Genomic DNA, 26,391 nt, shown 5'->3' with positions numbered 1-26,391 from the left:
TGAACAATATTCAACATTACAAGCTTGGAACATATTTCCGATCTATCATCTTTCCACCCACTTAGCTCCGGAGTGAAAACTCCTAGCTTTCAAAGATCGATATTCTGCACTGGTCTTCCCTGATCGCAGTGTGGATCTCCCTTGGCTTAGATCTTATAGAACTTCTATGGACTTTTTTCCATTTTCTGAATGTCCAAACAACGGGTTTCTGTTTTGACATTTGCTGTCGACTTTAAATTCCAGCCTGGGATAGGTCAGCAATTGGTGTAATGGGGCTTAATGTAAGCACTTCGCAGAAATGGCAAAGGCAGGAGACTTAATGAGAAGTTTTGATTTCATCATCAACACTACGGGTTTGATCCAGGCGATTAACATTGGCATTTGAGCCATAGTGCGACCGATAGCTACTTTCGGGCAATCCCCTTGATCATGATTATGGATATCATGTCACAGTCTTGCCCTAGCGTCCCACTAGTACCTTCACCATAAGATTTGCATGCACAATCCCTGCAATTTTGACCTAACTAGCCAACCTCCCTGGCTTCAAATGTCTATTCAGCCATCTTGCCATCTGATGAATCTACAGATACAATATCCTGTCAATATTGCAGTCAGATCAATGCCGTCCCTCTCCATCTATCGATGATCGAACCCTAGTGGGGTGCCCAATTTCTACCCCCACTTAATATTATTGGCTCCTGATGGTGTACTCCATATAGCCCGTCATTTTAAGTGTATTGGCTTACCTACTAATGCGCCTAGCTAAGAGGGGTATTCAGCTGAGGCGGGACGTGTCCCGCATACGAGAAAGAGAACAAGTCAAATACCCGACGCGTTGCCCTTGACCAGAAATCAGTTTTGCAAATTGCTCTAGACACTGAAAGGCTACCCTCAACATGGAATCTACAAACCCCAACTATGACTTTGTCGTTGTAGGAGGTAATTATGCACCAGACACACATACACATGCAGTTTCTCATGCTCATCACTTGAACAGGTGGTCCAGCTGGCTGTGCCCTGGCTGTAGGACTCGCCAAATCAGCCCAGAAGCCCCGGGTTCTGCTTCTTGAAGCAGGTGGGCGTAATGATGATAGTGCTTTGCGAGTTGACGGAAAGCGCTGGGCCACATTCATGGAAGGAGGCCTAAATTGGGGTTATAAAACCACACCCCAGGAACATTGCAATGGGCGCGAGCTCGACTATTCTCGTGGAAAGGGTCTGGGGGGTAGCTCGGCGATCAACTTCGGGGTCTACACTGTAGGCGCGCGGGATGACTACAATGAGTGGGCATCCGAGGTGGATGACGATAACTTTGGATGGAAGGAGATGCAGACCCGCTTCAAGAATTTAGAGACCTTCAACGGCGATGTCACATTGCCGGAGAATCTGAAATACGCGAACCCGGTTGCTTCTGATCATGGCAATTCGGGTGGCCTACGTGTTGGGTATGCTGAAGATTGGGAAAGGGACTTGTCGCTCTCGCTGGATGCATTCGAAGCAGCGGGGCACAAGCTCAACTTGGATCACAACTCGGGTAACCCTCTAGGCATGGCTGCCACTATCAACTCTGCTAGCAAAGGAAAGCGTACCACGGCTGCAGACTTGCTTTTGGGTGCTCCTGATAATCTTGTGGTTGTCACAGACAGCCCAGTACATCGGATTTTGTTGCAGGGCAAAAAGGCTGTTGGAGTAGAGACTCAGGGCAAGCAGTGTATGTTTCTTTCTGAAATTTTACTACTCACTTCATCTGACGTACTTAACAGACTTCGCTTCTCGGGATGTGATTCTGTCCGCAGGCTCACTTGATACCCCGAAGATCCTAATGCATTCTGGAATTGGACCAGCTGCGGAGCTTGAGAAATTCAACATCCCAATAGTCAATGATCTCCCCACTATTGGCCAAGGTCTCCGAGATCACTACTTTGTTCCTCTGATTCTCGCCCGTAACCCTGAGACAAATGACCGCAATTCGTTCTTCCAAGACCCCACCGCCATGGAGACTGCAATGAGCCAATGGAAAGAAAATAACACTGGCCTATGGACCCGATACAGCTGCCAAGTCGGTTGTGGCTGGTTTAAATCAGACCGCATCACCTCCTCTCCTGAATTTAAAGCACTTCCAGCATCTGTACAAGAATTCATGAACCGCGAAACTATCCCCCACTACGAGATGGCCACCCACCTACCCTTCCATTTCATATTACCCGATATGTTTAAAGATTACAGCTATGTGTGTCTCGCAGCATTCTTGATGAACGAACAATCTCGCGGCGAAGTGCGCCTGCAGTCCTGCGACCCAGACGTCCCGTTGCTATTCAACCCGCGGTTCCTCGAGGACCCCTTCGACCGTCGCGCTTGTATCGAGATCTACCGACACCTACTAGAAGTTAGTAGACAGGAATCCTTTGCGAAGGACACTATCGCCACGCTCGTCGGGCCCGCGTCTGATTCTGACGAGGATATCCTCGAGTTCTGGAAGAACTTCCTCTCTTCTAGCTGGCATATGACCGGCACAGTGAAGATGGGCAAGGCCGGTGCTAGTGATGCTGCTATTGACACGCATTTCCGCGTACGAGGCATGGAGAACCTCCGCGTTGCGGATATGAGTGTTGTTCCTGTCCTCACTAATAACCACACGCAGGCTACTGCTTACGTGACTGGTGTTACTTGTGCTGAGGTTCTTATCAAGGAATATGGCCTTGATGAACAGTAAATGGTAGATACTATATCATATTATTGGCAGATCAAGGTTGTTCAGCAATTGTGATCGGCCACGATAATTCAATATCCACAAATAGATGAGAAGGACAATCTTTTTTTGATGAATTATTGGTACTGGAGCTTGCCAGACCGAGCGGGATTCAAAGAATAAAAGGATGCAGAGAGTATATATTTCGTACAGAAGATCTTATGAAATAAGGAACCAATGACAATGCCGAATCAACATACATAGACTAGAATGTATTGGTCGTTCGTCGCCGTGGGTTTTATCGCTTCTTCGTCCTAAATTGTCCGGTCTCTCAAAGTGCAGTCCATTGTTTTAGCCTGTAACTACAAAGAGTTTGGGCGTAGTAGAGATATCTCTAGCGTAAAATAATACTTTAACTTAGCGGCATTCTCCACTACTAGCCACAACTCCTTGTTGTACCTCACAATTTAAATATAAAGGAGCCGCTGAATCTGCAGTTTACATGCGCAGAATCTTGCACATCATTACATATATACTTAGTTGCGCAAGCATAGGATAGCAAACTTCACGGTCTTAACTATCTAAAGTATGCGTTGAAGAAAAGCATAGGGCCTCTATCAGGATATGTCACATACAGCGGATGTACCTATGTATGTAGACTAATAGGTACGTCATCGGAATAGAAGGTGACGCAATGAGCAGATAGATACCCTCAGCAGGCTACAAAAGAAAACCCCCTGGATAGGTATAGATATCTGCAGATCGGGACCAATCCGATGAAGGAAGCAGATAGATGGAATTGATGTATGGAACAAATGCGGGAATAATAATGAATCTCCCCCATCAGTCTGCCACGATGGAGGTAAGAAATCTCAGAACACCACCAACTCGCGACGACGAAATCAAGATGGAATCATTCACTGCGCCACACACCATTACGCAAAGGGAAACATGACATAACAGTAAAGAAAAACGACGCAGGAGACCCAGCCAAACAGACGAGATAGAAATATGGCAAGTGTCGTCAAGCACAACGCAACACCGAAGCTTAATAAGTCACGAGCAAAAAAAAGGCAGACGCGGGTATCGAAAAATGATCGCAGAACGTAGGCATTCAATGTGATGAAAACGGCACGGCGATTAGTTGACCATGGGAAGACCGTGCGTAATCTCTTGCTTGTTGACGCCGTCATTTCCATCCTGGTTATCATCAGTGCGCACCCGCTTGTTCTGCTGGAAACTGTTGTTGTTCAGGAAGCTCGTGTCATCGGGGTGCTTGCGCATGCCGAGCGTTGCGGCTGCGATGCGGTTCAGCGAGTTCATGTCATCAGAGACAGAGCTAGGGTGCTGGCCCTGGGCACCCGGAGTGGGCACTGAGCCCGAGGGGCTGGAGTTCTGAACTCCGGCAGAGGCAAGCGCCATCTCAGTGGTGCGAGGCTGGCTCAAATCAATATTGGCCGGCAGTTCAGGGACTTCGCCCTGGGCTTCGAGGAGGCGCGATTGCAAATTGATGATGTATTCGCGCAGCTGGTAGTTCTCGCCAACCAGTGACTTGACCTGATCCTTGAGGGGGTCGATATTCTTAACCTCTTCCTCAAGCTTGCGGATGTAGGTTTCCTTGCGCTGGCGGAATGCGCGCTGTTATTATGGTTAGTGGAGTACTATGCGCGCGATATCGAAAGGACATACCTGAGCAGCGCGATTCTGCGCAGCACGCTTAGAAGTTGACAGTTCGCGCTTGCCATAGCTCTTGGAGCCGCCGTCAGATGGGGGAGAACCCTGGGGTTGGGTGGGGGTTTGAGGAGCGCCGAGCATGGCACCGGAGATAGCTGGGTCAATGTTTGCCTGGTCGCGCGGGCTAGCATTGCTGGGCTGCAAGTGCTGTTGCTGGCCAGGAGCACCCTGGGGGCGACCACCTAGGTGGTGCTGAGCAGCTAGAAGCTGGTCGTGAAGGACTATAGAGTCATGTATTAGCAATGAAGATCAACCACGTATGGATCAGACCCCTAATTTGCCCAGGTGAAATGAGGAGAAGATTGGGGGACGGTGGTTTTTAGCCCCAAAAACCACGCATTCACGAGTCCCTCAAAAGTGGTGGCAATCAAACATCAAGAACGCTCTAAACTATAATCACATACCCTGGTCCGCATGATCCTATAGTCAGATGTTAGTATGGAGCATAACAAATAACAACGGAGGACTAAGTGACGCGGTAAGACTCGAGGGACGCTCGACGCGTCGAAACGTCCAGCCTTATCCCCGACACACTGGTAACGCGACATAAAGGCCTTGTATCCAATGTATTGAGGAAGTACACAACGCGGGATCTCATATAGATGTGATGACAAACGCGTTCAAGATGGTCTGCTTACCTGAGCAGAAGTCTGCATGCTTGGATGCGGCGCTGGCGCGAGTGCAGGCTGCATTGATTAAGAAGAAAGGGGATTGGTGATGGAATCGGGCAGTGGCTTTGCACGGCACGCTTAGTTTTCACAAGAATTGAGAGCAAAGCGAGCTGCTTTGCTGAGAACAAAATACAGCTAAAATGAGGTAAGCAGTTACAGATCCGATGCTGTAAGCAGGTTGATGCCGCCAGGTGGAGGAGGGGGATTACTTAAGGATTCTGAGTCAGAGGATTGGGACGATCGTTGATTTATGTAAGGAGTTGGTAAGCGAAGGGTTTGCATTAGGCAAGCGGTAAGTCAGGCGGTAGCTGCTACCCCGGAGTTGATCTCGACGCTTTTTGCCGCCAAAATTGTTTTGATATCACATATACTAGCTATGATTCAGCTCAACCACAATCTTTCAATGGCTCGCCCTCTGCGCCCAATCATATTCTGCCATTGTACCCATGAATATGTCTACCAGTAACTTGATTGCTGACTGCATTCCGCCCGCATCCGGTGTCGGAACGGGCTTACTTGTTCCCGATGGAGTCAGCATGACATCATATTGATTGCCTATCCCGACATTTCTGCCTGAGGCAGCAAAGGTTTCACGAATAGGCACTAGGAACTGGACAATCATTCATTCAATTGAAGGACAACTTAAGGTATAAATCTAACCAATATCAGTGATTAGTATGTACCACGCGTACTAATATAAATTTCTACAATCTCGTGATCTCGTATCCACCCAAAACACAGTCAGCCTCCCAACATCCTACAACACTGTACAACTCCAAAACACTACTGTTGCTTCTTCACACTGCCGCTACTCTTGGTAGGCTGTGCCTGTATAATCCCAGCTCCGATCTTCGCAGACTCAATCCAGCCCCGCTGGTGCATCCAGAAACGAGTCGCCGGGTCGGCGCCATGCAAGGACGTACGCCGAGCATCATCTTCAAGAGCCGTGCGTGAGATATGAGTTGCCTCGGCCATGGATGTAATATCGTCCTCCTTCTCATCTGCCTCCGCATTGAGTGTCGACTCGAGATAGCGCTTTCGCATGAGGTACCGCTCAGCGCGCTCCTTGCGGGCATTGGGAGGCTCAATTCTGGCCATACCAGCCCGCACAGCATACCGCACAATAAGATACAGGTGTTCTGAAAAGAATATTGTCAAAAGTAGAGCCCAGCCCTTGATATCAGTCGGCTCGCCATTGGGCCCGTGCTGTGCGTTCCCACTAAACATGTACAACAGCGCAGCGCTGGTGATGCTTCCGACCCAGGAGAGGAATCCCAGGCTATCTAGCCAGGGTCCAATCGTATCAGTCCGCAGTGGCACAGGTCTGCGGAACTCCATGCAGATCTTGAAGAAGTCTGATCGTAACTCGACCCAGTTGTTCACGAAGAACGAGAGGGGAACAAGCGGCCATATCGGTGAGAAAAGGGCCAAGTATCCAAATTGAATGCACATCTCACGTAGATCATCGGTCACATCGTACTCAGAAAGCTCGACCTCGTTACGTACACGCGTAAGAAACTGCACTTCCTCGGCCGGATCATCAAAGGACACGACGGGTCTTTCGGGTGATTCTTTGTCGCCGTTTCGGTCCATCTTACCATTGCGCTCCCTGTTATACTTTTTGTATTTGCGGAGTGCATGCTGTTTGATATAGGGCACAATAGTCTCCATGGCGAAGCCAACGATCTGGGCCGTGACTGTGAAGTAAACAACCTGGTTTCGCAGGCGAGCCGGGTCGATCTGGAAATGTGATCGCTTTGCGACGGCATGTTCCTTCGACACAAAAGGCCGAACTGTCAGGTGGAAGACATCGAGGTAGGGGACAATTCGGCTAGCAAATGGCACGTAGACAAAGGCCGTCAGGAAAATCGGCATATAAGACGTGATGAAGTTGATAACAAAGACCTTTTGAGTCAATGCAAAATCATACGCATCTTTTGTCTCATGGTTCTCGTAGTCATTAAGCTGCGTTGCGATAGACGTCAAAATAGCACTCATGGTTGGCACAAGTGCTGATACAAGGATGGTTGGGATGAAAATCTAAACGGTAAGCTTTGGTAACAGGGAATGAGAAGGATCACCATACCAAGTATGTTTTAAAGGGACCATTGTAGAGCTCCGAGATGAAGATCTCAATGGCAAAGCAAGTCGCAATGATAGCACCCAACCCAATTGCCGCAAGCAAGGCAAACGGGATTTGAAGTAGCTGCCGTTGCATGCGCTTAGTTGCCGGGAAGACACCACGCATCTCCCCGGTACCCTCATCGCAAATCTCCTTTTCTGCCTTGAACTCTCGTCGTTTGGTCCGAACAGCTGACACGTTTTTGGTCTCCCACCTGCAGCTCAAATCAACCTCCTGGCGCTTCCAATATTCCACAAAGATTATACACCAAAGACAATTAACAATAGTATAAATAATCGAATATCCTCCAAGGAGGAACCAACAGGAGAATCCAAAGACAGCTGGGAAAATCAAAAATCGGAAGTACGACTGTAGGAATGCGAAGTAAAATCCAACCTACCATCCATGTTAGCCAGGCCGACGAATAACAACCACCACTTGCTACACATACACTTTCTCCAAACTTGTTCCGGATCTGATCCAAGTCGTCATCAGAGAGGAAAGTCTTTGAGCTCCAGTCTCTTATCCACTTGTTGTTTGTATCAAAATCGTGAAGGGGGAATATAGCAGTGACATTCTTCCATTCACCATGGTTGGGGGTGATAGCGGCCCCGCCCTCTTCCTTGGGAAGTGTAATCATCTGGTTGATCACCCGCAGGCGCTCAGCCTCGGTTTGGGGTTCGGTCGAGTTGGAAGGTGTGGGCTCGGCATTGCGAATACCATATAGCCAGTCGCGTACTCTGTGGAAATACAAAGCGAGATTAGTACATTGGAACTCATAGAGAACGACACAATCACTCACCGCGACCGATACACCGCCCGTTTCAGCCGCTTTTCCGAAGCTTTCACAAAAACGAGCAAAGACGACTCATCGCCCTGTCGTACCTCTACCTGTAAACCAACTTGAGCCAATGCTTGCAGCAGTTTTTCTAGCTGTTCAATCGCCTGCGATCGGTCTGTAGTTGTCAGCATGCGCCCCATCACATCCTAGAGCTCTCTATTTTACTCACCTACATCTCCGAAGCTGTAACGAATAACATAGTCCACATGGAGGTTATACTCCTGAACATTACCTGGAATTGTCGCCATCGCTGGGGTGTTGCAAGGAGAAAGAAAGTGGAACAGGCAAATCGAGCTGATCTGCGGGACGATGCCGTCACCTGGCGCTAAAAGGCTTAGGGGCGAAGCCATCAAGGATCAGACTGCAATTTACGACGCAACTAGGATCGCTTCTCTATACTTAAGTAAATTAATGACGTGGTAGGTTTTTGTCTCTGGATTTATTTTATTTTCACTCTTCAATGCAACATTGAGCCATATATAGCTGCAATCATAGATATTTACTAAACGTACATGTACAGCCCACTTCCGCTCGCAATCTGCTCTCAATCTACAATATAAACAAGTCACTCTAAAGCGATCGCACCAATCAATACCCTCCGTAGTATTAAACAATCTCCCAACCCAATCCCGCCCAACACCAACCCATGCATCCCTCTATACATCCTGCGCCAAACGAGTCAACGCATCTCCCTCAACCATCATCTTCATCCACTCGTCCATACCGCGCGCACCAGCCTGCTCATAGAATTTAATACTAGGCTCGTTCCAGGTGAGCACACTCCACTCCAACCGCCGACCCGACGCCTCAAGCACCTGCTTAGCAAGGTACTTAAGCAACTTGAAGCCGTACCCGCTACCCCGCGCGCTAGGCTGCACATACAGATCCTCGAGGTAGATACCAGGAGCAGATCGCCAGGTTGAGTAGTTGTAGAAGTACATGGCCATGCCGACGGGGGTTGGGTTCGGAGTCTCGGCTGTGGCTGGCGGGGTTATGAGAGCTGTGTAGACAGCGCCGCGCCGAGGCGGGGTATCGGGGAAGGAGAGGGTTGCTAAGAGGGATTCTTCGGTGGCTTCGACTTCATGGAGGGCTTTTTCGTAGTCGGCTAGTTCACAGATGAACTGAAGGATGAGGGGGACATCTACAGAGTACTTGGCGTTAGTTGGGGTGTGCCTGTGCTGCGCGCTCGGAAGCTTAGGGGTGCACTTGCCCTCGGGGGTCGCGAGACGAATAGTGGGTTGTTCGGCCATAGTGTTGGAGAGAGGGCGCAGGTAATCCATAACAAAGTTTGAAATTTGAAGAGGTCTTTTTATCGGACTTTCATACTTGTTAGTATATGCTCGTCTCTTTTTTGCCTAGGCTTTGCGACAACCCCAGGATTACTATTCCGGATTAGGCAATATTGCCGATTCTTTTTTTTTAGTACTCCGTAGATGTTGACTCAACTTTGGTTTACATGAATTTTCAACTTTGCTCAAGGGATAAAGTGCTATATCTCGATGCTTTCTTGACAGGCAGAAGGATATCAGTGAATTGGACAGTGTTTTTACGTTAATAGAGGAACATATTATTATCTCTACAGAATGTTGTTGTACAGAGCAAGATATGTAATCGACGCCCCATGGGTATAAACGCCAATTATTTGGACATAATGGCCGACATCCACTTTTGCTCATCGTTTCTGTGATTGTTTGTTAGTGACCATTGCTAAATAAAAGATTCAGTAGGGAACTCACCGATCGAAATGGAGTAACATTCCCAGAACAGGGATCAGCTGCTTCTGATAGTTCTTGTCCTTCTGTTCCAAAAATTGGAGAAGGACATTCTTCAAGTACATGTAGTCAATAGATGCATTGCTGGGTGGGCCGGCAACAGACTCGCTCCTGCCAGGAGATACAACTGCCCGGCGAGAGCCTGAATCCAGAGATGACCGCGAGGATTGTTGAGACAGGGAGCCACGCAAGCGAACATCCTCTCCAAGAGTTTTGTGGGATCTTCGAAGCTTCTCCAGTCGGCTGTTTGTCTCCTCCACTGAGCGACGAAGCTCTGCCTTGTCCTTTTCAAGATCGCGAATTTGCTTCTCGCTTTCGTCGAGGGCATCGCGTAGACCAGCCATGGCCTGTCGAATCTCTGTCACTTCCTGTGATGACTTTTCAGATACTGACTCAAGCTCATCACGACGGCGGCGCCAGTCCTTTTGGGACTGCTCAAGCTCCTCCTTGTCCTGCTCTACCGTGCGCAGGGCGCGCTCGGCTTCGCGGACCTTACCCTTGAGTTCTTCCACCTCGCGAGCACGGCGTCGACCTTGGGTGCTTGCCTCATCTTCGATGCGGTCTCGCTCTTCGATAGCAGCCTCCATGCGTTCCTTAAAGTCTCGCACCTTGGACTCCGAACGACCCTCGATATCATTGAGCAGACGACGCATGGTCTCGCCTTCGCGGGTTCGCTCACTTAGTAGACGGTGAGCGTCAGCCAATTCTTCATCCAAGCTCTCGCACCGCTCACGGGCCTCCTTCATTTGCATTGCAACTTCTGTGGTCTGGTCACGCATGCTGTTCATCAGGCTCTGCGCGCTACTGTGCTGAGCTGTCTTTAGCTGGATCTCGTCTCGGAGGCTTCCGAGTTCCTTGTTCAGCTGAGAAATCTGCTCATCCATCTCCCGCATCTTGGCGCGAGTACTCTTCAACCCTTCCTGGGCCCTGGAGAGGTCGCCGGTAGTCTTGTCTCTGGCATTGATAGCATCTTGCTTTTTGCTCTCAGCAGTGCGCAGGTTAGATTGGGTAACAGCAAGGTCTTCTTCGGCCTTCAATCGGCTTTCGGTCTCCTGTCCGATCTTCTTGTTGAGAGTGTCCACTTCTGTGTCACGCTCTGAAAGTTTCGACCTGGAGGTCTTCAGCTCAGCACGCAGATCCTCATGCTTGGCCTCAAGGGTCTTTAAGTCGGAATTTTTGCTGGTGAGGGTTTCTTTCAGGGTTTTTAACTCCGAAGACTCAGCACGTAGGCTGCGCAGCTCGGGCTGAACTTTCTGAAGAGTCTCACGGAGGTCTGTCAGGTCCTTGAAGCGAGTGGCAGCCAGCTGCTGGGCAGCAGAAAGATCGGTCTCCAAGGTAGCAGAGCGTGCCTTGAGGTTATTGAATTCCTCTTTAAGTGAGGTGTGCGCCTTCTCCGACTCAGCTGCGGTCGCGTTGCTAGTGCGGAGTTCGACCAATTCCTTCTCGAGCTTATTGATAGTTTCTTCAAGGGAAGTCTTTTCTGCTGAAAGCTCCTTGATTTTATCCTTCGCTTCCACATGCTCCTGGCCGATGCTGACAAGGTCGTCGCGCAGGGACTCGATCTCCTCCTTCAAATTGCTCTCGCCCTTCAGCTTAGAACTGAGTCGATCGATGGCGGCCTCCTTTTCAGACAATTGCTGGGTGAGGGATTCAATCTTTTGCTTGAGTTCATCCAGCTCTTTGGTAGCTGTGACAGGCGCCTCTGGGGGCGATTGCTCTGCAGGAGGTGCATCGGCTGGGGTAGAAGGTGCCTCCGCTTTGCCACCCTTCTTCTTCTTCTTGTTCTTCTTTTTCCCTCCACTGCCGCCACCACCAGTAGCTTGAGCAGGCTGTGTTTCTCCTTGGGTGGGGGCAGAGACAGGAGCAGGAGCAGCAGCAGTAGGCTCTTCCTTGGCCGGCGCTAGGGACTTGACAACCTCACTGAAGTCGGCTAGCTCTCCAGCGAAGATTTTCTCCTTAGCAGATACCCACGTCGTGTTTTCTTTCAAGTTGCCATCCATAAAGTCGAAAATATCTTGTAGTTTGGCATAACTTTCACACCGCTCGTCGTCCTCGGTCTTCAGTTTCAAAACGGTAGACTCGGTTTCCTTAAGCTGAGATCGGAGACTGTCAACTAAGCCCTGGAGCACAACGAGCTTTTTCTCGTCCGATTTCTTTTCCTCCTTAGTCGTCTCCAACTCAGCAGCAAGGTCTAAATTAGGTTCGGTTCTTTCGGAAGCTTGCTTCTGGAGCTTTTCGATTTCCTCGCTCTTCTCTTTGACCTGCGACTTGAGCTTCTCAACCTCGGATGTGGTGGATTTGATAGAGGATTCCGCAGTTGCAAGCTTCGCCTTCAGATCATCAACATCGGCCTTCTTAGAGGTTTGCAGAGTCTCAATTTCAGCATCCAGATTATCCTTGGTTTCGCGCAGCTCAACGAGCTCACGGGTAGCTGTCTCCAAATTCTGCACCATGCCTTCGGTCGACTCGCGGGTGACAGACATATCACGCTTAAGCTTTTCGACCTCGGTTTTCAGGTTCTCAACCTCTTCTTTCTTCTCCTTCAGTTCGCCTTCCAATCGGGGAATTTCATTATCGAATGAAAAGAACTCTTCACTAGCTTGCTCCTCGGTTCCGTCTGTCCCCTTAGTTGTCCCGGTCTGGGGTTTCTCCTGTTTGAGGCCAGCAACTTCATCCAGGGCATCCTTGGTAGCCTTTTGTGCTGCTTCATACTTCTTTCTGAAATCTTCTCTTTCTTCGGTGACGCGCTTCAGCTCTTCCATAACCATGTCGCTTTTCAAGCTTGATTGATTGAGGTATTCCGTGAAAGCTTTGGGTTCGCCAATCGAAGTGAGCGGGGTGTTTTCGCGCAGAGCAGCTTCGAAGGGCTCAATGGATAGGACGCGGGAGTGAGCGGTGCGGTAAGCTTTGAGCAATTCTAATATGTTCAGTTAGTCTTGTACACTACAGTCTGGTTAGGCATGTGCATACCATGGTATCGGGACTCCAGCTTATCAAGTCGTCGGAGTTTAGCGCGAACATCAGGCGGAAGCACAACTGGTGTCTCTTTGACCTCTTTCTCCTCTCCCATCTCTTTCCGGAGCGTCTCTGTCTGTTTGCCTTCGACCATCCCGCTCTCTCCCTCGTTAGAGGCGCTTACCTCCGAGGCAGCTTCTGGAGTGTCTGTTTGAGGAGTACCGGACCTGCTAGATTCATCGTCATCCCCGATGGTGAATTCAGCCTCAAACTCCTTAGGGTCGGGTCCTCGAACGGGGGTACCGGTGTTGCGTCTTGGACGGGAGCGCCGACTCGGGGACTGGTTGCGTCCGGGACGGCGAGCAGAGTTGGAGCGCTCGATATTATCCTGAGCGGACTTTTGGCGGGCTTGTTCCTCTGCGATGCGAGAGTCGATGGCGTCGCGAAGGCGCTGCAAAGGTGTTAGGTAGGAGGCAAGGCGCATGAGAACAGTGAATAGGTACCTGAAACATTGCCGCGGTTCTGAGAACCCAGACGACAATAGAAAGTAGAAACTCAAGACCACTGGCAAGGGTGTTCAACAAAAACAAAAACAATAGCAGTGGGCCGCAAAGGGAAGTGAGGGGGAGCATTGGTTTGGAAGAGCCAAGGCGGAACTGCCATGTGGAAGGTCCAGAGTCAGCTTCGGGTACTCTCTCTCCTTCATACGGTGGATATAGTTGGTACAAAGTACATCATATTTTATTAACCATCTATTTCCATTAGAATTGAATTGAGTCTAGTGTAATTTTTTTTAGCTTGTTATTATTTCTTGAGTACAGTTTTTGAAACTGCAACATCGCTTATACTACTAAGGGCTATTGAGGGGTGGGAGGAAAGGATTCTACAATTTCTTGATCGACCCTAGATATACTCTTATTTTGATAATATACATCAAATTGAAGATGTTGCCATCCACGTATTCCTACATAGTACTGAGGTGCTAATATGAAAAGACAAGAAATATGCACAGACTAGAATATGTACTATCCTTGTTACATATCTTATGAGCCTCCACTGTAAGAAACAATTACATCACTGTGGATTGACCTGTTATAAACAGGATATTTCGGTAGAATAATGGAGCATTGATGAATAGAATAACACTATAACTAGTATCATATTATATATTAGCCCGTTATTACTTAAATAATAAAGTGATCACATTCTTTGAACATAAAAGGTCCATGGGTTGTTGCATGTGACGCGGGACTACGGGCTACGGACTAATCCACCTCTCCGGCTCTTCTCACCCACATGCACTTACAAAGTACAATGATGCTTTCAATCTTCAGGCCTAACGGGCCCACGGTTGGGTTCAACTCTGAGTTCGTCTAAGTCAAATCTGACCTAGTGGAACAAAAAGCGGAGCTTCCCCAATCTTGTTTAAAAAGAACATGGCTGGCCTAGCCCCGTCCCTCTCTCTCAGCCTAACGGCTCCAACTTCAACCTCAATTACACCCTTCGCTTTTAGCGCGACCTCTTTCTCACCCCCATTCCCTCCAGCCCCATCTACCATGGCCGGGTGGATCGGATGGGTGTTTACTTTTGTATTTCACACCATCCCAAGCATTCTCTACTCGATAATCGCATTCTCGACAATTACACTACCAACATGGCTCTTCACGCTCTTCTCTATGAGCTTGACCTTTACTATGAATTTTACCACCATGTATGTCTTAGTGACTGATCCTTGAAAACACTGTTGCTGATTATTACTCTTAGAATGTTAATATTCCTTGGCCTGGTATCGACCGTCAGCTGGTTCATCCGTTACCGGTACTTGAACATGTACAGCCGCCTGCCCCCAGAGCCCCAACGTAAAGAAGCCGAGATCGATTTGTTCCCCGATATCCAGGAAGGGGATTCAAAACCAGGGCTTGCCAACTATCTCGATGAATTCCTCAGTGCCATCAAAGTCTTTGGCTACCTTGAACGGCCTGTCTTTCACGAGCTGACCCGGACAATGCAGACCAGGAAGCTGATTGCAGGAGAGACCCTCATGTTAGAGGAAGAGAAGGGTTTCTGTATGGTTGTGGATGGGCTGGTCCAGATCTTCGTAAAATCAGCACGCGAAGGGAAGTCAGGCTCGCAAGAGAATCTCCACATGGATGATCCGTCCTCAGACGAGGAGGACCGGAACATTCACAACCGACAGGGCTATCAACTTCTCACCGAGGTCAAGAATGGCGCTTCGATGTCGTCTTTGTTCTCTATTCTCCAGCTGTTTACTGAAGATATTGAACTCCGCAACTCACGAAGTCACAGCTCCAGTATATCTAGCCCTAGTTTTGCCCAGACTCATGTGCCTGATACCTTCAGTCCCAGATCGACGGTGAGAGACGCCGGGGACTTGAACACTGCAGCCCGTGGGTCTGGCGATACATTGCCACCAGTGCCTCCGCTGAACCTCGGGGAGAGTAATACCATGCCCAGCCAGGACCCTGGCCAGACCCCTCAGCCAGAGAGTAAACAAAGTGCCCAGAAAAAACGCCGAAAGTCGGTACATCCAGATATTGTGGCGCGAGCTACAGTGGACACGACCATTGCTATCATCCCAGCGAGCGCATTTCGCCGCCTGACCAGAGTCTATCCACGCGCAACGTCTCACATTGTCCAGGTTATCCTTACACGTCTACAGCGGGTCACTTTCGCTACAGCACATTCTTATTTGGGCTTGTCTAGCGAGGTTTTAGGCATAGAGCGGCAAATGTCCAAATTCACCTCTTGGGACCTTCCGAATAATCTTCGAGGAAGTGCCCTGGATCGGCTGAAGGACAAATTCACGCGGGAGCGAGATCGACTGGGACCTGAGGAAGTTGGGAAAGGAATTGCTCTTCACAATCCTTCTGTCAGCCGTAGAGGACGCTCGAGCAGTACTCTCAGAAAAGAAGCCTTTTTACAAGCCAAGGTGGCTAGTGAGCGCTCTCACATACCCTTAAGCCCTATAATATCACCGCCGGCATTTGACAGGGATTCGGCAGGTGTCAGCCCCGGTGACCTGTTATCGACAATACAGCTGTCCCGGTTTGGACCGCGATATGATCATTTGGCACCTCGCATACATACTCCTCTCACTGAACGGGAGCAACCGCAATTTGTATCCACTGCTGCAATGAATGGCCTACCCTCAACTTTCCAGCGAAAAGAGTCAGTTGACGAGGATGCTATCTTCCGCGAGTCGATCCTGGACTGTATGATGCAGGGTATTGGGCTCAATGAAAGCGCACGCGATACTTTGCGGAAGAGCAGCCACTCCGGCGATGCGTCGCCAAGACTTCTCTCTTACGATAACCGCCGCCAGAAGGCAGTGTTTTCCAATGCCTTTGGCTTTATGGATCCCTACGAGGGATCTGGTGATGGTGAATCCGAATCCATGATGTCCTCCGCGTCAGTAACGAGCGCTGGGGGGACTTCCCCTGTCATGAACCTACGGGAAGATCTCCGCCATGACATTGAAGTAGTCTACTTTCCACAAGGCTCGGTTCTGGTGGAAGAGGGTGAGCGCCATCCGGGTCTCTACTACGTCATAGATGGGTTCTTGGATGTGGGTATTCCGGCGAATGAACGCGATGACACCCTTATTGGATCTTCTCATGGATCTGCCTCGCAAGCGCGAGAGGAGCTATTCCCGAAGCTGAGACGAACAACGACAGCATCATCGCGTGCCGCTTCTGGTGCAGCAAGCGGCAATGACCCTCGACGGAAGACCCAGTCCCGCAAATCGCTATACCTGATTAAACCTGGTGGAATTCAAGGGTATGTAGGTGCTCTTGCATCGTACCGCTCGTACACCGATGTTGTGGCCAAGACCGATGTTTACGTTGGATTCCTTCCCCGTGCTTCCCTCGAGAGAATCGCAGATAGACACCCAGCTGCTCTGTTAACGCTAGCAAAGCGTTTGACAAGACTGCTGCCCCGTTTGCTGCTTCACATTGATTTTGCGCTAGAGTGGGTTCAGGTCAGTGCAGGACAGGTGATTTATCACCAAGGGGACGAAAGTGATGCTATTTATCTTGTTCTGAATGGCCGTCTGAGGTCTGTCCTTGAGGGATCAAACGGAAAGATGACTGTCATTGGCGAGCACGGCCAGGGTGAGAGTGTTGGTGAACTGGAGGTCATGACTGAATCTACAAGACCATCTACCTTGCATGCTATCCGGGAGACAGAACTCGCCAAGTTCCCCCGGTCTCTTTTCAACAGTCTCGCCCAGGAACATCCTGGAATTACCATCCAGGTCTCTAAACTGATTGCTCAACGAATGCGTGATTTGGTCGAGCATCCGCTGTCTGAAAAGGGGATCGAACAGGGAAATGCTGGCGGTGTTCAGACTGCAACTTCAACGGTCAACCTTCGCACTGTGGCAATTCTTCCGGTCATGGCTGGCGTTCCGGTTGTGGAATTTGGTCATAGACTCTTGCAGGCATTGCACCAAATTGGTGTGACCAGGGGTGTCACATCACTCAACCAAGCGACCATTTTAAACCACTTAGGTCGCCATGCCTTCAGTAAGATGGGGAAGCTTAAGCTTTCCCAATACCTGGCTGACCTCGAAGAGAAGTTTGGAATGGTCTTGTACATCGCTGACACCAACGTGAACGCACCATGGACTCAGACTTGCATCGCACAAGCTGACTCTATTCTGTTGGTGGGTCTCGCAGAGTCTTCGCCTAGAATTGGTGAATATGAGCGGTTTTTGCTGGGCATGAAGACCACTGCTCGCAAAGAATTGGTTCTTTTGCATGCGGAACGATATTGTGCACCTGGTCTCACTCGGGAATGGCTCAAGAACCGGGTGTGGATCAATGGCGGACATCACCACATTCAAATGGCCTTCCACTCGACCACCGACCCTTCACACCAGCCAACCAAGAAGTTTGGTACTGTACTGAAACAGCGCGTGCAAATCTTGCAAGCCGAGATTCAAAAGTATACGTCCCGGCGTGCACAACAAACCCCACTCTATTCCCCGCAAACTGCCTTCAAGGGTGATTTCCATCGGCTGGCTCGGCGTTTGTGCGGCAAGTCTGTGGGCCTCGTACTGGGCGGCGGTGGAGCCCGTGGAATTTCGCAAGTCGGCGTCATTAAAGCGCTCGAGGAAGCCGGAATCCCAATTGATATCATTGGTGGCACATCGATCGGTTCTTTCATTGGAGCTCTGTACGCGCGTGACGCTGATGTTGTGCCCATGTACGGGCGAGCCAAGAAGTTCTCCGGGCGCATGGGGAGTATGTGGCGGTTTGCATTGGACCTGACCTATCCCACTGTTTCATACACCACCGGTCACGAGTTCAACCGCGGGATCTTCAAGACCTTTGGTGACAGCCAAATCGAAGATTTCTGGTTGGAGTTCTACTGCAACACAACCAACATCAGTCGATCCCGAATTGAGTACCACTCGTCTGGTTATGTCTGGCGGTACGTTCGGGCCTCGATGTCGTTGGCCGGCCTGATGCCTCCTATCTGTGATGAAGGCAGTATGCTCCTAGATGGTGGCTACATTGATAATCTCACTGTGGCACACATGAAAAGTCTCGGAGCGGATGTCATTTTCGCAATTGATGTTGGTTCTATCGACGACACCACCCCCCAGGGATTCGGAGACTCATTGTCAGGATTCTGGTCTGTGTTCAACCGGTGGAACCCCTTCTCCTCACTCCCGAATCCCCCTACCCTTTCCGAAATTCAAGCACGACTGGCCTATGTCTCATCGTTCGACAATCTTGAGCGCGCAAAGAATATGACTGGCTGTCTATACATGCGTCCTCCTATCGACCCGTATGGCACCCTAGATTTTGGTAAATTCGACGAGATCTACAAAGTCGGCTACGCATATGGAAAGGAGTTCCTCGACCGCTTGAAGAGCGAGGGTTCACTGCCTATCCCGGAGGAAACCGAGGAAAAGCGCAAGCTACAGCGGACGATGGCTCCTCGCCGAGCTAGCATCTAAACCTTTAAACATCATGCCTTCAACATTATCTTTCAACTCACCCCTGCATGGTATTTCAAGTACATGAAGCAACTTGTTGGACTTGACTTTTCCATATGCAGCGTTCAACACTGCATACGATTTGCTTTGCTTGGTGCTGGCACTTTTTCTCGCGCAAGATACCATCTGAGTGGCTTTTATTGTCCAACCCGTACATTCAATGTATGCTGTAAATAGCCATATAGAAAATAGAAATACATATGTACAGCGTTGCTGGCAGTCATATGACATGTACTTCCAAAGTTCTTATTTTAGTTTTGTAAATTGGGCCTTTCTTGTTTTGTTCATAACTTTTGCTCTTCGGCTAAAACATCATGAGAAACCTGACACACTATGATATGGAAAGAAAAATAATGCTAGAGCGTTTAAGCGACGCCACTTAAGTAGCTATACCATCGTGCACATGTTGATTTCAAAAAGGGAAAATGGTATCATTATATTGACCACCCCAAGTTTTCAATTACAATAGAAAGTAATTAATCGATTAAGATATTAAGTGAAAAGAGCACAGTACTGTCCATCACTATCAACTTCACCTTCGCCCCTGCTCCCATCCCGGCTCATGGTAACATATGTTCAGTCCAACTGCTGCCAAAATCCAAGCCCATCAAGACAAATCCAAAAGAGGGCCACTTAGAGAAAACAGATGTCCAAATACAAGGCACAGTAAGCCGATAATGGTTTCCCGAACATCCCAGTAAATGATATATCCACAACTATTGACCACGTCAATAATAAGTAGATGTATATTTATCCCGGGGGGGTAAGCAAGGCACTGATTAGACAGTACCAGCAGGGGCTGCAGGTGCATCCATCGGTGGACGGGTCCTAGTATTAGCTTTATTCTCCTCGGTGACGGAGCGATCGTTGGTATTCTCCCTGCGATAGGCCCAGAGGGCGGCGAGTTCAAGGAACATGCCGAAGAAGGTGAAGATACTGCCATGATATTAGTTTTCATCAATCAGTAGCAGCAGAATCCAGGACACATACAAAGCTAGGAAGATGAAAGATTCATTGGCCCTCTTGCGTTTGCAGCCGAGGCCTGCGGGGATAGCAGAGCGGCACCGGCTTGTGCTGTAGTCTTGTGCGGCGAAAATAAACGCAGTCAACCAGCTAGAATGGATATTAGAGACTTTTATGTAGACAATATGATTGAATATTGGCATACAGGTAGGAGAACACGACATCGATAGCGAGCACAAATCTGCTCAGCGACGAGGGTAGGAATGGGGAAATGAAAGCTGGCAAGAAGAAGACAACCGAAATGGTAGCCTAAATCTGTGGTTAGATTATATAGCTTTGCAAGAACTGGTTAATGAAAGAAAGCCCGGATAACGTACAATAATTTCCTGATAGATAGTGTGCTGGCCACGGGGACCGTGGTGGATGAAGTATGAGGTCAGGCCCATGACGATAACAGCGCTGGACCACTGCAAGACACGAGTGATCAGCTGCAGTGGACGAGCGACAGCTGTTGAGAAGACCATTGTGTGGGTTAAAAGAACTATGAAGTATACAAAACGTGAAAGGAGGCGGGAGTAATGCGATGGAGTGTGAAACACCTATGGGATAATCGAGGGATAGATAGAGAAAATACAAGAGAAAGAAGAGGAAGTATCATCTTTCACTACAGAAGAGTAGGGAGCAGGATTTTATATCTCAGAACATCATCCCAGCATCACTATGGCTCCATCTATCACCAACAAAGCAAACAAACAAGACTGACGCCAAGTATAATGTAATGCAACAAGATCCATTATAGCCTAGGGCCAGGGTCAGCAAGGACGAAAAGTAAGAATTCCCCAGGTGCGTCATGATGGTCTCTGCATGAAGTCAGAATCAACCGTGTCTGGGCCAGATTCCAATTTGGCACCATCTACTATTCCGGGTTCTTTGAGGAAGCAATTGAAGATTGTGGTTGTATTTTCATTTGTGTAGCTATTTGAACTATATCGTGCCCTAAGTTCAATTTACTTCCATTTTATACGAAGTCAATATCTTGGGTCCTATGGCAATGGCAATGTCATATTTTCGTACGCAAGGGGATAACTTAAATCGATTCCAAGGTTCACACAAAGTAAATGAATAACGTCAAACAAACGAAAAGCCCAGTCGGCAGCTTGCGGAAGGTAATCCAACGTCTGGTTAACCTCGTGATGTGATAGTTACCAAGTGCCAATCAGAGTGAGGCACAATATATTGCACCACCGGCGCATACCCACCGAGGCAGAAGAACAAGACTATAATCTGCAGCATCGCCCAATAGCGGGGTTCTCCCTGCGCAGATCATGATCGACAGTACCTTCAGCCTTATTATAGATTTGTTCGATGGACTAGTCATCCGGGAATAGTGGCCTCTTTGCTCAAATACCTGTACTTGGATCAATTTTACAATATTCAACACACGATTAGTGTTATTGTTTGATGATTGTTATAACGCGGAAGCGATGCCAGTATTGGGAACACCGAAGCGTTGTGTCACTAGTGCAATAGATCGTATTCGTTCGTACAACATTGTTGTCCTCGACTGACCATGTCGTGGATGGACAGGTCTATAAGAAAGTTCCGACACAGCCGAGAACAAAAGAGCAGAGCTGTTGCTTTTTTTTTATTGGCCAGGAAGCTGGTCCATTTGGTTCATCTTGGGTACAGTTGCCGTTGGGCTCAAACGGGCATAACGTGAATCACCCCAGAGGCCATGCATGTAGATGTCTTAGACCCTCAACTCTAAACATGGCTCATTGATAGATGCAATGAGCATGTCTTACTTTCGGGAATGAATACTTCAGATTCCTTGTTATGAATGTGTATACTCCGTAGGTAGGCTATATTTAGTTGATAGAGTGACGGCTGCAGAGATACCAAACAGGCCCTGATTACTGTCTCCGCTAGTATCCTTGATGAAGCAAAGCCTCGATCCTTCTTCCAGGGGTATCCCTCTAGAACAGAGCTAATATGGCCTACGGCAGCTTGCGTAATTTTTGCCTCGTGTTTGGCTTGATAGCTTCCACTTGTCCTGGCGTGATTTATTGGACCTTTCACCCGGAATCTTTCTGCTCTGGTCATTGTTCTTGAGGAGTGTGATAGACCGGGAGATTGGAAATAAAGATAGAAAAAACGATCCGGGAGATAGAAAGGTTGAGAGGATTGTGAGATGAGGCATACAAAAGAAGCATATAAGATAATGTGAGTCTCAGAAGGTAAAGACATTCGCTGTTGATTGAAGGCAAAATAGGCTCTATTAGGTATGTAGGTCTTCATAGGGCTGATTTAGACATGTCATATTTTGCTTACTACCGCCAGACTCTGCAATAACATATTTTAAGTATCAAATAAACATGCCCTATACCACGCCGGATAAGCAAACCATTCGACTCCATTGCGCCCAAGCAGGTGTTTGCGGAAGTTGCTTCTTTTTTTATCACCATGTAGCATTGCCAAGTTCATGCTCCTTGATGTATTCGCTGCCCTTCTCCATGTACTCTTGCCGCGTGACTGAGGATCGGCCAAGGCCACCACCAGAAGCCCACTGTGCCGCGCCCTTCCAGGCATCGAAGACAGGGTCTGATGCCTTGCGTACATTCAGTCTAGCGTCGATGGGCAAGAATCCGCGGACTTCCTTGCGGAAGCGTTCATCGAAACCGGTGAACAACGTATTTCCTCCAGTCAAGAACACATCCTTCAGAAGAAGGGACTGCTCTGCGGGGTTGGAATAGCGTTGGTTGATGATATCGGCCACGATCTCGATTAGACCAGCCTGGTCGAGGCCAGCGATGGATGGCTTGAACACAACCTCAGGCACACGGATACGCTCCACGTTCAGGTGGAGCTGGTGTGCCTCCCGTTGGCTTTCTGGATCGAAAGGCCAGGGCCCGCGAAGGAATGCGTGCACAAGACTCTTTGTCCAGTCAGACTGTGCGGCGAAAGTGTTGTTCTCGTTGAATTCGGGATCGTACTCGAGGAGCTCCTTCTCTACGGAGTCGAGCATACCGTTGAGATCCTCTTCCTCTTCATCGTCACTGCCCTCGCCAACAGCCACGGTGCGGTAAACGCCCCAGTCCTCATCATTAGCACCGAAGTCATCGTCATCCCCTCCACGACGGCGTTTTTTAGGGGTGTCGGATGCCAGGTTGGCCAGTGTCTTCATGCGCATCTGACTAGCCATAGATTTGCGATTTCCAAGATCAGCTGTGAAGCGGTCACGGTCTTTAATTCTTTGTAGAATGCCCTGAGAGATATTAGCAAGGAAATTCAAAATGTCATGTTGAGTCAACATACCTGGCGATTGCTGCGGCGTTTTGCAATCCAGTTCTCGAAATCGTTCTCACGTGTCTCACGGTCTAGACGCTCCTCTTCCTCGATACGAGCCTTTTCGCGCTGCTTCTCTTCCTTAGCACGCATTCTAGCATCGACGTTAGACTTCATGAGACGTTGGTGCCGCTTTTCCTTCAGTCCGGCCTCATCCAATTGGTCGTCTGGGATATCAAGCATGGGGAATGTCATTTCTTCAGGCTGCTCCTCAGTTTCTTCAATGCCTAGATCCTTGTTGCGCGATCTTTTGATAGATTTCTCTAGCTCGCGAATCAGTTTTTCAAGCGCAGCCTCGTCTTTCAAATCCTCGGCTTCTAGGACGCGACGAATCTCCTTCTTGGTCTCGTTGGCTAGGTTATGTTGCAGATCTTTCCAGTACTCCAACTCTTGCTCCTTCTTCACTAGTTTCTCAAGTCGCATCCTTGCAGCTTGTTCTTGCAGGCGACGGCCGCTTTCCTTTTTGCGTTCCGCAATCCGCGCAAGCTCTTCTTCGGTCTTCTCCTGGACAATGTGCTCTGTGAACGGGTACTGAATAACGCGATCACGGTCCTCAAGTCCTGTCCAGTCGAGGAACCCATTCAACTCGCGGTCGTAGTCTTGTGATACATAACAGTGCTTATGAACCATTTCCTCCATCTGTGCGTCCGTCAAACGAGTCGGGAAGGTCGGATACTTCAGCTTCATGAGCTTCATCAGGTATTCAGCGCTCTGCAGGCCACCCCAGTTGAGACGAGTGCTGTTGGAGAGCATAGGCTTCGAGTTCATGACTGGAATGACATGAGTGGACGTGTGCGATGAGTCCACAATCAAGCCGTCTGTTCCACCATTATAGCGATAGGAGAAAAGGGAGTCGATACCGTAGGCCACTGACGGCGCAGAGTAGCACTCGAAGAGGATCTCATTCATCACTGAAGGAGTGTCAGCAACAACCACATTCGCACTGGAACCGCGAGACACTCACTCTTCCTTGAATATGGCATATTGGCGATTGGCTCCGTCATCAAGATCGGGCGACCGACGCCGCCATTTTCACCTTCCACACCTAGCTTGATGAACAAATAGTCCAACACGCCTTCCATGACATCCCAGTTACCAACAACACTAGAGCCGGGGTCGAACCCATTGCGCAGCTGTCCCCTCGTAGTCGCATCAACATAGGCATCGTATCCAATAAATTGGCACTGGCGGTTAAGCTTGCGATCACGGTATCGGCTCATGACCGGAGGTATGGCAAATCGGGGGCTTTTGTCAAAAGACCAACCGGCCTTGACGAGGTGGGCGCCTGCGCATGAACCATATTTGTTAGGAAAGTTGAATCGCAAATTGTCTAGAATTCCTTACCATTGTCAATAACGATAGCACTGGTGTCGGGATGGGCCTGGCTCTGTTGATATCCCTCAGGCTGGGGAGGGTGATATCCCTTGAATGGAAAGTCTTGTACACCATGGAGTTGTGGAGGGGGCTTCTCAGTTCGTGTCTCAGTGGCATTGGATGCAATGCGAGCTGGTAGGAGGCGCTGTACGGAGGTAATCGTCATGGCGGGCTGCGCTCCGGAAACCAGGAGCTATTGGGATCGGAGATATAGGTGAGTAGGGCTCACTGCATGTGAAATGAGGTTGGGAGAGGTGAACAGGTGAACCCGTTGGAAAGGGCAGTAGATTCGCAAAGGCAAACGATACAAACGCGGTTGATGAGGTTCGGCGGAGTTGGACCGCCAAGAATGGAGGCTATCTCACTTATCGCTTGTATGGACTGGAGTACAGGGATGCAACAATTACAACCATTTACATGTGCATATTGACTTTAGAAGTTGGTATCATTGACTAATTGCAGGCTCATCCACACATTTCTTCGTTACAGGAAATTATTCATCCTCAGGATTCCTTAGGCTGATGGTTCTTGGAGGTTCTCCGTGGCTATATGGTGTTAATAGAAAATTCCAATGCTGATATATGAGAGCATTGAATAGAGTAATGTTTACCTTCGAGGTGGAAGAGAACATTAGACTGGTAGTTCTTGAACATCTGCGCTACAAGCTCAACATTCATGTTCTGGATGTTGACTTCCTGTAATGGGGGTCAATACTATGATCATATTAATGAAAGAGGCTCAAACTCACCTGGAGACCTTTGTTCATGACCATAATGGCTTCATTGAGCTTCTCCTACATAGAAGGTGAGCAAATATATACCGCAGATGTGGTTCAATCATGACATACAACGTTGGTGATGATGCGAGAGAGCAGTACCGTCTGCTGATGCTCGTGGGGGCTTTCCTAACAAAATATCAGCATCCGGGATTCATAAAAACGTATAAAGTATGATTTATGAAAAAGAAACCTCATACCATGGCTGAATATTGAGAAACGTTGTGTTGGGGTTGGACGTGAGGGTGTTTATTTGGACTTAATCGGGATGCGATCACGTGAGACTATACGGACTTCATGGGCCGGGATACTTGGATTGCTCTCTACGTTGGAACCGATTTTGTCCGTTTGAGATCCCTCTTTGAATGCTCTATTCTATATAATCAAGTTCTGCCATTCAGGAATCTAATATTTTTTTGATCATTGCCACCCACCCCTGTCTTCACATCTTCATCCATCCACACAGCCAAGCTTCGCAAGAGCTGCTCCGGCGCGACCTCCCGATTGACCAGACCAGTGGCCTAAATCATATTCACAACCATGCCGCCAGCAACTGCCGCCAATGATGAAGCTCATCAACAGCTGTTGAACACTCTAGACATTTCACATGTCCCCAAGCCCTTCCGCAACCCTCACTGGAAACCATCCCAGCGGCGCAACAAGAATCTCAAGCAGATTATCTCAGAGGCCTCCCGTAAGGAAGCATCGGTGATGGCAACTCAAGCCAACTCTGGCGCAACTACGCCAGGTACCTCGGGCGCTGTCACCGATGGCACACAGACCCCTGCGGAAGGGGCTGCACCCAACCTGTCCCAAGCCACCCACAATCTCTCGACTCTCGTCTTGGAGAAGAACGCTCGGGCGACATTCCCTACTGGGCCCGCCGTCACCTATACGAATATCGAATCGGCACCATCGTTCAACCCTGCCTATCATCATCACTACTGCGACATCACGGGCCTGAACGGACCGTACACCGACCCCAAGACCCGGCTACGGTATCACGACAAGGAGATCTTCAAGGTGATCCGGAGTCTGGCACAGGGTGTCCCTGAAAACTACCTGGAAGCGCGTGGTGCACATACCATTCTGAAGTAAAGGACTAGTGGAGGCCTACTTTAT

At 49.0% G+C, this 26,391-nt stretch overlaps 9 protein-coding genes across 9 annotated transcripts; 3 read left to right on the top strand and 6 right to left on the bottom strand.

The window, feature by feature from the left end:
• Nucleotides 1-896: 896 nt before the first annotated feature.
• N7479_007896 (GMC family oxidoreductase) lies at nt 897-2,713 on the top strand (the record flags this gene model as incomplete). The annotated part of the gene is made up of 3 exons (XM_057255590.1): nt 897-939; nt 998-1,711; nt 1,764-2,713. 3 exons carry the CDS (start codon nt 897-899, stop codon nt 2,711-2,713), a joined length of 1,707 nt encoding a protein of 568 aa, XP_057109452.1.
• Nucleotides 2,714-3,829: 1,116 nt separating this feature from the next.
• Nucleotides 3,830-5,115, bottom strand: N7479_007895 (BZIP transcription factor; the record flags this gene model as incomplete). Its single annotated transcript, XM_057255589.1, has 4 exons — nt 3,830-4,327; nt 4,379-4,644; nt 4,828-4,843; nt 5,062-5,115. The coding sequence occupies 4 exons, from the start codon at nt 5,113-5,115 to the stop codon at nt 3,830-3,832; spliced, it is 834 nt and encodes a 277-aa protein (XP_057109451.1).
• Nucleotides 5,116-5,877: 762 nt separating this feature from the next.
• N7479_007894 (anoctamin family protein) lies at nt 5,878-8,305 on the bottom strand (the record flags this gene model as incomplete). The annotated part of the gene is made up of 5 exons (XM_057255588.1): nt 5,878-7,134; nt 7,181-7,612; nt 7,668-7,956; nt 8,019-8,172; nt 8,227-8,305. 5 exons carry the CDS (start codon nt 8,303-8,305, stop codon nt 5,878-5,880), a joined length of 2,211 nt encoding a protein of 736 aa, XP_057109450.1.
• Nucleotides 8,306-8,713: 408 nt separating this feature from the next.
• Nucleotides 8,714-13,348, bottom strand: N7479_007893 (putative vesicle-mediated transport protein (Imh1); the record flags this gene model as incomplete). The annotated part of the gene is made up of 3 exons (XM_057255587.1): nt 12,800-13,348; nt 9,794-12,746; nt 8,714-9,230 (listed from the first exon to the last, which is right to left on the bottom strand). The coding sequence occupies exons 1-3, from the start codon at nt 13,266-13,268 to the stop codon at nt 8,714-8,716; spliced, it is 3,939 nt and encodes a 1,312-aa protein (XP_057109449.1). The 5' UTR covers nt 13,269-13,348.
• Nucleotides 13,349-14,220: 872 nt separating this feature from the next.
• nte1 (lysophospholipase) lies at nt 14,221-18,773 on the top strand (the record flags this gene model as incomplete). The annotated part of the gene is made up of 2 exons (XM_057255586.1): nt 14,221-14,495; nt 14,549-18,773. The coding sequence occupies 2 exons, from the start codon at nt 14,221-14,223 to the stop codon at nt 18,771-18,773; spliced, it is 4,500 nt and encodes a 1,499-aa protein (XP_057109448.1).
• Nucleotides 18,774-19,591: 818 nt separating this feature from the next.
• N7479_007891 (MARVEL domain-containing protein) lies at nt 19,592-20,299 on the bottom strand (the record flags this gene model as incomplete). The annotated part of the gene is made up of 4 exons (XM_057255585.1): nt 19,592-19,748; nt 19,803-19,925; nt 19,981-20,084; nt 20,153-20,299. The coding sequence occupies 4 exons, from the start codon at nt 20,297-20,299 to the stop codon at nt 19,592-19,594; spliced, it is 531 nt and encodes a 176-aa protein (XP_057109447.1).
• A 1,934-nt stretch (nt 20,300-22,233) lies between these two features.
• Nucleotides 22,234-24,660, bottom strand: N7479_007890 (actin-related protein ARP5; the record flags this gene model as incomplete). The annotated part of the gene is made up of 4 exons (XM_057255584.1): nt 22,234-23,040; nt 23,091-24,031; nt 24,085-24,405; nt 24,465-24,660. 4 exons carry the CDS (start codon nt 24,658-24,660, stop codon nt 22,234-22,236), a joined length of 2,265 nt encoding a protein of 754 aa, XP_057109446.1.
• A 347-nt stretch (nt 24,661-25,007) lies between these two features.
• Nucleotides 25,008-25,472, bottom strand: N7479_007889 (DASH complex subunit DAD4; the record flags this gene model as incomplete). The annotated part of the gene is made up of 5 exons (XM_057255583.1): nt 25,008-25,039; nt 25,105-25,189; nt 25,243-25,287; nt 25,342-25,398; nt 25,470-25,472. 5 exons carry the CDS (start codon nt 25,470-25,472, stop codon nt 25,008-25,010), a joined length of 222 nt encoding a protein of 73 aa, XP_057109445.1.
• Nucleotides 25,473-25,809: 337 nt separating this feature from the next.
• N7479_007888 (uncharacterized protein) lies at nt 25,810-26,367 on the top strand (the record flags this gene model as incomplete). The annotated part of the gene is made up of 1 exon (XM_057255582.1): nt 25,810-26,367. One exon carries the CDS (start codon nt 25,810-25,812, stop codon nt 26,365-26,367), a length of 558 nt encoding a protein of 185 aa, XP_057109444.1.
• Between the last annotated feature and the right edge of the window lie 24 nt (nt 26,368-26,391).

This window comes from Penicillium vulpinum (genome assembly GCF_028829585.1).
Source record: "Penicillium vulpinum strain IBT 29486 chromosome Unknown utg000003l_segment0_segment0, whole genome shotgun sequence".
NCBI classification, from domain to species: Eukaryota; Fungi; Ascomycota; class Eurotiomycetes; order Eurotiales; family Aspergillaceae; genus Penicillium; species Penicillium vulpinum.
The sequence above is the reverse complement of the archived record's forward strand: the minus strand, read 5'-3'. Positions and strand labels throughout refer to the sequence as shown.